This window comes from Liolophura sinensis, chromosome 7 (assembly GCF_032854445.1).
Source record: "Liolophura sinensis isolate JHLJ2023 chromosome 7, CUHK_Ljap_v2, whole genome shotgun sequence".
Taxonomy (NCBI): Eukaryota; Metazoa; Mollusca; class Polyplacophora; order Chitonida; family Chitonidae; genus Liolophura; species Liolophura sinensis.
Genome location: NC_088301.1, coordinates 27,997,923 through 28,010,410, shown reverse-complemented (window position 1 = coordinate 28,010,410; position 12,488 = coordinate 27,997,923). Strand labels below are relative to the sequence as shown.

Genomic DNA, 12,488 nt, shown 5'->3' with positions numbered 1-12,488 from the left:
TCCATTCACACTAATGGATTTCTAATATTAATGGGTTTGTACACATTTACTACACTACAAAGATGAAATAAGTAACCAACACCCCATCCCATTCAGTCTTCAATCGGCATCGTGCATCATGGTGTTTGGGGGTGTTTGGGGGAGTATTTTACTTGTGGTCGTTCTTCTCCCCTTCGGTGACCAAGTGCACCTAGTGTAAAAATATCATGTTGGCTAGACACGTGACCTGTCCATAGGTTCGTGCAAGTACATTAATATTTCAGTCTGCTGCACAATTAAATGTCGACCTATATATTCATATCCCAGTACGTCGCATTAGCTTATACTACGTCTGGACTTATAATTAAATGACGACCTATATGTTCACATCTCAGCACGTCGCATTAGCTTATACTACATCTGGACTTATAATTAAATGACGACCTATATGTTCACATCTCAGCACGTCGCATTAGCTTATACTACATCTGGACTTATAATTAAATGCCGACATATGTTTACATCTCAGTACGTCGCATTAGCTTATACTACATCTGGACTTATAATTAAATGACGACCTATATGTTCACATCTCAGCACGTCGAATTAGCTTATACTACATCTGGACTTATAATTAAATGACGACCTATATGTTCACATCTCAGCACGTCGCATTAGCTTATACTACATCTGGACCTACTCAGGTTTACCCAAACTCTGCGTTTATATGGAATTTCGAATTCCGCAATCATATGCTTCCGTAATTCTGCATTATATCCTGGACGTATAATAATCTATTCCATAAGTGTATCCACAATGGCTACCTCAACTAACACTGTGCGCATGCAGGTGCATGCGGTTACGACACTTCACTTAACCCGTCACAGAACACACATTCTCCAATATTTTTCTTCGTTAACATATTTAATATAAGGTTCTAGAAATGTACAGATGCATTAGCTTAGGTTAGGCTATATGCATTCACATTCAAACGTATGCCTGGCATTTCAAGATTCTACAGCATAAAATTGATGTCATTGTCTTAACACATATATAAAGACAAGCATGGATATACAGCTTTCCACAATGAAACTCAGCTTGGTTGTCTTGAAGATTTCGTGTTTCCAGTGAAATCGTGTTTAGGTCTTCTTTACTGTTTATGACGTTTTGAATGGAGCTACATAAATTTATTTATTTATTTATTTATTTGATTTGTGTTTTACGCCGTACTCAAGAATATTTCACTTATACGACGGCGGCCAGCATTATGTTGGGATGAAACCGGGCAGAGCCCCAGGGGAAACTCACCACCATCCGCAGGTTGCTGACAGACCTTCCCACTTACCGCCGGAGAGGAAGTCAGCATGATCTAGCTGCATGTATATATGTATACCCATGATGCTTTCTAACCTGTTATTAGGGAATGTCAGAATGTTCCTGAAGAGACAGATCGCGTGGTTTTGTGGAGTAACATGTACACAGGCCGATTGCAAAAGCGCTTTTTAACTTACGTCAAAATTTAAAGCCTCAATATATAATACATAATTTATACACCCACAAGCCCTAATTTCGATGCATGTATAACGTCATATTAGCCACTCGAGTTTTGAATCATCGTTTACTTCACTAACTTCGGCTCAGCAATTGCAAGTCATTCTCTTGGATATGCCACACGCTTTCAAGGACTTTTCCTTTGTGTTATAAATACCTTCATATTTAGGCCTAAATATTGTGTAATTTCACGTTGTATAATTATGATGATCACCCAGAACTCAGTAGGAGAAACCCGAGCACATTTGCTGAGAATCTGTTGAAAAACACCGAATCACTGAAATTCGGTACCTGAATAACCTTCTGACGAAAGACCTTTGTCAAAACATGTCAGATCTTTGTTCTAGGTCATCTACGGTCAAGGGTCAGAAGGGTATCAGAGGATATATATGACATGCATACGAGAGTAAGTGCGGCATACCGAGCTATACTGTCAGTCAGTGAAAATACAGAATTCAATAAGACACGATGTCATTTTAATAGAAGCGTATGTACACGTCAATTACGAGAGTACGTTGAATGAAACATAGAACGCACGCATGATGCCTTCATGGTTCCACTAGTCAGCTTCGCCGGAAGATCTGGAACTAAATCTCATGCAGGCTTACATGTGCATACATGCACTCTGGGATTCCGCAAGCAGTGTCAGAATAAAAGCAAAATCTAGCTTTTTTAACTGAAAAGGACACAGGCATGATGACAGAGAAGGGTTGTGCAAACACTGCAATCAACTTAACAGAAGCTTTTGTTGACATGATGACACTAAAAAGTTGTGCAAAAGTGGTAATTTTATTTTGACAATGACTCTTGCCTCCATAGTTGTAGACACAGGCATGATGGCACAGAAAGCCTTTGCAAATCTTATCTTAGCGTGACGTTTGTTTACACGATGACACAGGTATGATGACACAGAAGGGCTGCTCAAACGTTGCAATCAACTCAACAGTGCCTTTTGTTGACACGATGACACTGTCACCATGGCACTAAAAAGCTGTGTAAACAGGGCAATGCTATTTCGCCAATGGCTTGTGTCTAAACACGGATGATGGCACAGAAAGGCTTTGCAAACGAGGCTATCTTATTTTTACAATGGCTTTTGCTTCCACGATGATACAGACATGATGTCACCGAAAGGGTGTGTAAACGTGACGATCTTATTTTGACAACGGATTTTGTTCACACGATGACACAGGTATAATGTCGAATAAAGAGTGTATAAACGTGCATTGTTTACACACGCATGATGGCACAGAAAGGGTGTGTAAACCTGACAATCTTATTTCAACAATGGGTTTTGTTTACATACACATGATGGCACAGAAAAGGTGTGTAAACCTGACAATCTTATTTTAACAATGGGTTTTGTTTACACGATGATACAGGCATGATGGCACAGAAAGGAGTTCGCAAACGAGGCTATCTTATTTTCACAATGGCTTTTGCTTCCACGATGATACAGACATGATGTCACCGAAAGGGTGTGTAAACGTGACGATCTTATTTTGACAACGGATTTTGTTCACACGATGACACAGGCATGATGTCGAATAAAGAGTGTATAAACGTGACAATTTTATGTTGACAATGGCATTGTTTACACACGCACGATGGCACAGAAAGGGTGTGTAAACCTGACAATCTTATTTCAACAATGGGTTTTGTTTACATACACATGATGGCACAGAAAAGGTGTGTAAACCTGACAATCTTATTTTAACAATGGGTTTTGTTTACACGATGATACAGGCATGATGGCACAGAAAGGAGTTCGCAAACGTAACTATCTTATTTTGACAATGGGTTTTGTTTACACGATGACACAGGCATGATGGCACAGAAAGGCTGTGTAAACGTGGCAATCTTATTCTGACCATGGCAAACATAGCAATCTTATTTTGGCAATGGCAAACATAGCAATCTTATTTTGACAATGGCAAACATGGCAATCTTATTTTGACAATGGCAAACCTGGCAATTTTATTTTGGCAATGGCAAACGTGGCAAACTTATTTTGGCGATGGCAAACATGGCAATTTTATTTTGGCAATGGTAAATAGGGCAATCTTATTTTGACCATGGCAATCGTGACAATCTTATTTTGACAATGGTAAATAGGGCAATCTTATTTTGACCATGGCAAACGTGGTCACCTTATTTTGACAATGGCAAACGTGGCAATCTTATGTTGAAAATGGCAAACGTGGTAATCTTATTTTGACAATGGCAATCGTGGCAATTTTATTTTGACAATGACAAACGTGGCAGTCTTATTTTGACAATGGCAAACGTGATCACCTTATTTTGACAATGGCAAACGTGGCAATCTTATGTTGACAATGGCAAACGTGGCAATCTTATGTTGACATTGGGAAACGTGGCAATCTTATTTTAACAATGCAAACGTGGCAATCTTATTTTGGCAATGGCAAACATGGCAATCTTTTTGTGGCAATGGTAAACACGAAAATCTTGTTTTGGAAATGGCAAACATGGCAATCTTATTTTGGCAATGGCGAAAAGGGCAATCTTTTTTTTGGCAGTGGCAAACACGGCAATCTTGTTTTGGCAATGGCAAACATGGTAATCTTATTTTGGCAGTGGTAAATATGGCAATCAGAACTCAAGATAATTACTGTTTCCTGCTTCAAAGATGCATGTTCTGGTCAAGATACCGCAAATACATGTATAGCCGATGTGGCGTTAAGCCATAATCATTCATTCAATAATATTACCAAAAGCTAAAGCCTGAGTTCGTGCTGCAAGAATAAACATAATAACTGTTATTTTGATATGTTAATTGTTGTATCATACAATTTAGCTTTAACATGTAATACTAGAGTCAGGTTCTAAAGGGTATGTGAAGGTCTATACGGTCAACGTAAGCAGAACAAAACTAATGTATATTATGTAATGCTGTTGTGGCAAGTCGGTGGACAATCATTGCTGAGCATATATACATGCAGGGTAAGATATGATACATAAATTGCGCCTTACATATCAATGTTTATTAACCATGTTTGCTATTCAGATACTAGTATGCGCGTGTAGTGTTTTGAGTGGTTAGATCTACAGTAGTGTATACCAAGCCCAGTCCGTATCAAACTCTCGTTGAATCGACCATGGCTTCAAGTAGGTTGTGAAGAAAAGTACGAAAGCTGAATATTTTGAGACAGCAAGGTTCCCACCACGTAATATAAGTGAAAAATTCTTGAGCACGACCTTAAATCACCAATGAAATAAGGAAATAAATACGTGTAGTATACTTAAGGTTATCTCCCTTACACGATGGTGGCAAGCATTATGGCGGGAGAGAACCCAAGACCACTGACAGACCTTCCTATGTACGACCGGAGAGAAGCGCAGAGCTGGACTTGAACTCATAGCAACCGTAGAGAGCTCCTGTTTCATTGTGTCGCTCAAGTACATGTAAATATGACGATATTATGCCAGCAGCGTTATACATGTATAGGTCTACCAACATATGACAGCAAAGCAAGGGTATACTATAAAACTGACTACATTAAATATCATCTGTATGGGTAGGCTAAATGGAGCAACAACGCCCCCCCCCCTCCCCCGCGCATGCTGTTCACCCAATTAACGTTAGAGCTGTCCACAACTAAACAGGAAGCCAACAAACAAGAAAACCCAACTTATGAGGCTACATATCCTGTAAACATATAACAATAACTGCTTCTTTTATGATACACAATATTCTACAAATGTGAGATGTTACAGAATTTGAATATACAATCAAGTGGCATTATACATTCAAATCAGCATGTTCAGAAGGCACATATTGCAAGCTTGTAGCGTAAATGACATGTTATAGGTACCAGATAATAGCCTTAAATTTCAATATATAGACACAATATGTAAAGTTTATAGTGTTGACTATAATAGCCTTAAATTTCAACATATAGACACAATATGTAAAGCTTATAGTGTTGACTACCTAGGTACCGAAAACAAACGCAAATCTGTTGGTAAACCTGAATACGAACTGTTTATATAGAGCTTATAGTGGATATCACATGTGAATAAAGAAATTTGGTGCCTTGCTTTTTCGGATATCCCAACAAAGATTTAGACCTAGATCAGTCGTACAGTGTTATGTACAACTTCGATATACTTCACACGATATAAATCATTGCAATGCTATGTAGAGTTAAGGTTTAAGTTGGATGACTTGATTAGACCACAATGTAGGCCTATATGAAGACATCGCATACATGTACCGAAAAAAACCGTCATCTATAGGGCCTTGATGGAAATATAACAACACTTTGTTTGATGTCTTTATTGTATACGAAAACATATCGTGTACTTCTAAATAATCTGGATTAAACCAATGATAGTCGCTGTTGCACATGCGCAGGCACCACTATATCGCACGCTCATTTTGACGCCATAGCCGAGAGTTGATTGTGCGTTTTGCAGAGTACTGACTGATCGACCGTAGTACAGCTGACTCGAACCCTCTGTCTGGCGGAATTAGGGTAAATCTGAAAATCTGAACCGGTGGCTGATAGCGGAGGCCATTTGTACCGTTCCCCAGCGAGTCGGTACAGCATACCGGGGAAGGGGGCAGTTTGTATAGCGTAGTATAACGGGAACACGTATCAATTGACCATGCGGTAACTGTATCAGAAGAGCTTGATTAGAAGGAGAGTTGGTGGCCGGGGCATGACCCTAGCGCAGTAGCATCTGCGATCGGAGTGGAGAAGGAAATACTTAACGCACAGCCTATACCGAGCATATATAACGCCTTGTAGTGCGAATAGGCAGTCGGCTGAATATGTTAATATCGTGGAAACAAACAGAGTCTTACCTTTGCGGCCTCAATTGTGCACCCGTTACTGTAAGATTGTTACCAGTAAATCCTCGTAGAAGCATGACATCGGCCAACCTTTCCATGAGTACAGTACCAACAATTTCCTATTCGGCCATTGTCAAGACGCATCATTATTCCGACGGGGCGATTCCATCTCGGCAGTGGGTGCAGGGAGTAGTAGGTTGCTGTAGCCTGCCATCGACGCGTCGGGGAAATGCTATAGCGTTGCGATCGATTCTGCAGCTGCCTGGGGATAGGAAAGCTATCAGCTGTGAAATATGACAATTAAAAATGCTCCCGATAAGAGCTGACCAGGTTAGTGATTGAAACACAGCCAGACGGCTGGTACCATCACCCAGCCAGACGTCACTGGGGAGAAAAGGGGGAGAGTGAACTTATGATTTTAAAGGAGATCGAGTGAGATCGAGAGGTCAGCTTTTAGGCCTAGAAATATATTCTGTCTGGTATTATAATTGTATAAGACTTTTCAGTAAATAAATGTTCATATGTATAAATAACCTGATATATGTTCTGTAGACGACAATCAAATTGAGCACTTGCAGGCGTGAATATTTCTTTCCTGGCGATGTAAAAAAAATGAGGACTTTGTTTTCACCTTAGAATCCCCATCAACATTTTTGGACTATTCAGTATACGTTCACTGAAGACTACCTAACTGTACAGAAAGTCGCGCATGCACCAATTTATTAAGAACTTGAGTGAACCCTTTTTGTATGAATTAAAGGTGGTTCATTCGTTTTACCTAATTTACCCGTACATATGCATGTATGCCATTATGTATACGTAAAATAGGTAAAACGAGTACACGTGCAATACTGCATAATAGAATCATTTTTTGGCAAGAGGCATGGGATGAGGCCTTTTAATGTCTGAAATCGCTGATCACACTCAAAAAATTAATCTCTTAATTTTAATAGAAAATCTGTTGTCTGAGTGATGCTGGAATGTATTCTGCTTTTGTAACAGATTATTCTGTTAAACATAACACATATATCTTATTAATTCATCACACAGATTCTGTTAAACTAAATAATTATGTTGAATATTGTGTTATGGTCCCAGAATACATTCTATCCTCATTCAGAAACTTTCGGTTAAAATTAACAGATTAATTGTATTTCGGACTATAGTTGTACGAAAGTACGAGTAACAGTACGTCCCTAAAAAGAATCGACGAGGCGTGAAATACTAGTACATTAACAGAATATATGTGCATGGCACGATCGAGTGGATAATGAGTATAACTGTATCTTGTGCGTAGCACGATCGAGTAGATAATCAGTATAACTGTATCTTGTGCGTAGCACGACTGGGAAGATAATGAGTATAACTGTATCTTGTGCATAGTACGATCAAGTAGATAATGAGTATAACTGTATCTTGTGCATAGTACGATCGAGTAGATAATCAGTATAACTGTATCTTGTGCATAGCACGATCGAGTAGATAATGAGTATAACTGTATCTTGTGCATGGCACGATCGAGTAGATAATGAGTATAACTGTATCTTGTGCATAGTACCATCGAGTAGATAATGGGTATAACTGTATCTTGTGCATAGCACAGTCGAGTAGATAATGAGTATAACTGCATCTTGTGCATAGCACGATTGAGTAGATAATGAGTATAACTGTAACTTGTGCGTAGCACGACTGGGAAGATAATGAGTATAACTGTATCTTGTGCATAGTACGATCAAGTAGATAATGAGTATAACTGTATCTTGTGCATAGTACGATCGAGTAGATAATCAGTATAACTGTATCTTGTGCATAGCACGATCGAGTAGATAATGAGTATGACTGTATATTGTGCATAGTACGATCGAGTAGATAATCAGTATAACTGTAACTTGTGCATAGCACGATCGAGTAGATAATGAGTATGACTGTATCTTGTGCATAGCACGATCGAGTAGATAATGAGTACGACTGTATCTTGTGCATAGTACAATCGAGTAGATAATGGGTATAACTGTATCTTGTGCATAGTACGATCGAGTAGATAATAAGTATAACTATATCTTGAACATGGCACAATCGAGTAGATGATGAGTATAACTGTATCTTGTGCATAGCACAGTCGAGTAGATAATGAGTATAGCTGTATCTTGTGCATAGCACGATTGAGTAGTTAATGAGTATAACTGTATCTTGTGTATAGCACGATCGAGTAGATAATGAGTATAACTGTATATTGTGCATAGTACGATCGAGTAGATAATCAGTATAACTGTAACTTGTGCATAGCACGATCGAGTAGATAATGAGTATGACTGTATCTTGTGCATAGCACGATCGAGTAGATAATGAGTACGACTGTATCTTGTGCATAGTACAATCGAGTAGATAATGGGTATAACTGTATCTTGTGCATAGTACGATCGAGTAGATAATAAGTATAACTATATCTTGAACATGGCACAATCGAGTAGATGATGAGTATAACTGTATCTTGTGCATAGCACAGTCGAGTAGATAATGAGTATAGCTGTATCTTGTGCATAGCACGATTGAGTAGTTAATGAGTATAACTGTATCTTGTGTATAGCACGATCGAGTAGATAATGAGTATAACTGTATCTTGTGCATAGCACGATCGAGTAGATAATGAGTATAACTGTATCTTGTGCACAGCACGATCGAGTAGATAATGAGTATGACTGTATCTTGTGCATAGTACGATCGAGTAGATAATGGGTATAACTGTATCTTATGTGGCGGTAAATTATAAACTGAATCAATCGTTTAACAATTAAGCAGCTTGAACTTATAGATGGGCTTATATTCTACATAGCCCAGTAGCGCCAATGTTATTCAAATCGTGTAATGGGAGCGCGCCGTGGTCTAGTGGATGGAGGCGTTACCTTTCAGTCACTAGGACGCGTGAGAGCCCAAAGCACTGGCTGAAACAGGGGCTGAAACACTCCCTGCTCTCTTGGTCGATGGTTCACACCGCGCACTCAGGTTTCCTCCACCCATAAAACTGGTCGCTACCATATGTGAAAGAATCTCGAGTGTGGCGTTAAGGAAGGATCAATCAAATGTCTATAATATTGTGACGTTAGCAATAAATAACCGTCTGCTTTACTAAACTAACAAATAAGGCTCGAAATGCATTACATCACTGCGTGATATATATATATATATATATATATATATATATATATATATATATATATATATATATATATATATATATATATATATATGACCGGTAAAGCCGTGAGGTGAACGTCTGGACAGCTGTCTCCAGTTAGCACGGAAGCTGCTTTTACACGGAAAGAGAGCTGAACAAAAAATCTACACGCAACTTCAAATTTGCACCTGTCAAGTATCAAATAACGAAAACAGTTCTCCTGTGATCTTCATATACTTGAGTTAATATACGCAGCTGCTGCAGGCGTTAGGCAGTGCAGCAATGTACAGCGCAGCCCCATAACGCAAGCCTTGTATACGACCTATAGCTAAAGCAGACTATATCTTCGAGAGAAACAAGATAACTATACACTTGAAAAGCTTGCACAATATAAACTAATAACACTTGCTTGAAATGCAGAAAAAAATCTTTATCCTTTTGAGTTAAAGAGGCAAAACAATGCCTAATACACGCAAAGCTTTGTATGTTTTTTCCTATCCGAACTACGAGCAACTGGCCTATATACGTAATGTTATTATATAGTGGTGCTCGAAGTCGTTCATGATGAGAGCAGCCATTTTGTAAGCGGTTTACCACGCCGTTAATGCGTTACAGTTACGTGCATGTACACAAAAGCGACGAATACTTTGTGGCTCGTGTCCTGGAATCACGAAGCTGTGTTAGGCTTAAGTCAGAGTTAGTCTCAAAGTGTAGTACTATTCCTGAACAGAATTGAGTTTAAAAGATAATATTGAAAGAATGAGGTACCATCCCCGCTCCATTGGCCACTCGGGTCCAAGCTGAGTGTGGTTCTCTTGTAATGCACGAGTACTATACGTTACCATGCAGTTTGCCCACAAGACGTCATCGCCAAGGCATGGAACAATAGACTATAGACTATCCCTAAATATTTAAGCCCCGAATCCTCTAGCCTGCTGTTGAATGACCTGTGTGCATCTACCCGCCAATGCAATGAAGTTTCAAGTAATACCAGCCAAAACACAAAGCACCGTAAACTTCAAAGCCCGTCCTACAACAAGAGACACAGCAAAGGGCAGAGAAATGAAAAAATAGCTAGACCAAAATATTACCTCAAATTAGTGCTAAAACTAGCAGGAAAACATTCGCAGTGCATCTTCTCTTGAAATGCTTTTGGGTCGTCTTTGCCCAGTCAATCAGTTGCTTCCGAACGATATTTTCCTTGAAAATGGGTGGATTGATGTCAGATTTGGTTCATGTATGGGACTCCCTTGCAACAAAACCTTACCGGGGATACTTCTCAATTCAGACTTGAAGAACGGATCCTGATATGGTATGAGAATCTTAAATTGATAGCTTGTTCATAGCTTTATGTTTGTACGTTTGTTCATGATTTCTTTTCCGCACGAAATCTTAATTCAAATTTGACGAATTGTTCCCTTGATTTGGTATCAAGGAGTACTCCTTCGTCTTGATACCTCGTTTGGGGTTGCCTTTTTTGTTCAGGTTTCTCCATCCGTCTGTGAGTCCGTTTCCTCTATTTAAATTCAAGTCAGACTTGTGATGTGAATCCATCGTCACGATGCCTTGATTGAAATCAGTTTCTGTACAGATTCGTCTGTACGTTCATTTTGAACAATATCGTTCATAACTCTAAACCATCTACACCATGACGTTCATCCGTCACAGAGAAGAGGGCTTCTGAACAACACACACCAGCTACATCATGACTTTCAGTATCAGAGATCCGGCAGTTCATCTGTCACAGAGAAGAGGGCTTCTGAACAGCACACACCAGCTACATCATGACTTTCAGTATCACAGAGATCCGGCAGTTCATCCGTCACAGAGAAGAGGGTTTCTGAACAACACACACCAGCTACATCATGACTTTCAGTATCACAGAGATCCGGCAGTTTATCCGTCACAGAGAGGAGGGCTTCTGAACAGCACACACCAGCTATATCATGACTTTCAGTATCACAGAGATCCGGCAGTTCATCTGTCACAGAGAAGAGGGCTTCTGAACAACACACACCGGCTACATCATGACTTTCAGTATCACAGAGATCCGGCAGTTCATCCGCCACAGAGAAGAGGGCTTCTGAACAGCACACACCAGCTACATCATGACTTTCAGTATCACAGAGATCCGGCAGTTCATCCGCCACAGAGAAGAGGGCTTCTGAACAACACACACCAGCTACATCATGACTTTCAGTATCACAGAGATCCGGCAGTTAATCTGTCACAGAGAAGAGGGCTTCTGAATAACACACACCGGCTACATCATGACTTTCAGTATCACAGAGATCCGGCAGTTCATCTGTCACAGAGAAGAGGGCTTCTGAATAACACACACCAGCTACATCATGACTTTCAGTATCACAGAGAGCCGGCAGTTCATCTGTCACAGAGAAGAGGGCTTCTGAACAACACACACCGGCTACATCATGACATTCAGTATCACAGAGATCCGGCAGTTCATCCGTCACAGAGAAGAGGGCTTCTGAACAACACACACCAACTACATCATGACTTTCGGTACTGCAGAAGTGTGATTGCGTAGGTTTGATTGGCACTAACAAAACACTAGGCCTTGGTGACAATAATCCATATAGTAATAGTCCATCACCGAAGACCACTTGTTTTCCACAAACATGGTGTGCATATATACGTCAAAAATTCGTCAGTAATTTGCGAAAGGACGGTGGTTTACTCCAGGCATATTGGTTTCCACCACCCATAAAACAAGCCGCCATGGTATAGGCGTTAAACAACAATAAAATAAATAATTTCGGTCAAGAACGATGATGTGTCCGGTATAAACCACCAACCTTTGTCACGTACATGGCGACCTTTCCCATGGAAGAGCGACCCTAATGTGTGTGTTATATTCGTAGAAGACATATAAAGATATAGGTGGTCGTGAAACTTCATGTACGACCAGCTAAACCCATCTTAACAAGCACTGTCGGTTGACCA

General features: G+C 39.8%; 2 protein-coding genes across 2 annotated transcripts in view; both read right to left on the bottom strand.

The window, feature by feature from the left end:
* Window positions 1-10,665, bottom strand: part of LOC135471359 (arrestin domain-containing protein 3-like) — a 38,676-nt gene extending 28,011 nt beyond the window's left edge. Inside the window, 2 exon segments of the mRNA XM_064750568.1 lie at window positions 6,362-6,611; window positions 10,616-10,665. The gene's annotated coding sequence lies outside the window, so the exon portion shown is untranslated.
* Window positions 10,666-11,242: 577 nt separating this feature from the next.
* LOC135470806 (uncharacterized) lies at window positions 11,243-12,265 on the bottom strand. The gene is made up of 3 exons (XM_064749849.1): window positions 12,223-12,265; window positions 11,785-12,012; window positions 11,243-11,688 (listed from the first exon to the last, which is right to left on the bottom strand). The coding sequence occupies exons 1-3, from the start codon at window positions 12,263-12,265 to the stop codon at window positions 11,243-11,245; spliced, it is 717 nt and encodes a 238-aa protein (XP_064605919.1).
* Between the last annotated feature and the right edge of the window lie 223 nt (window positions 12,266-12,488).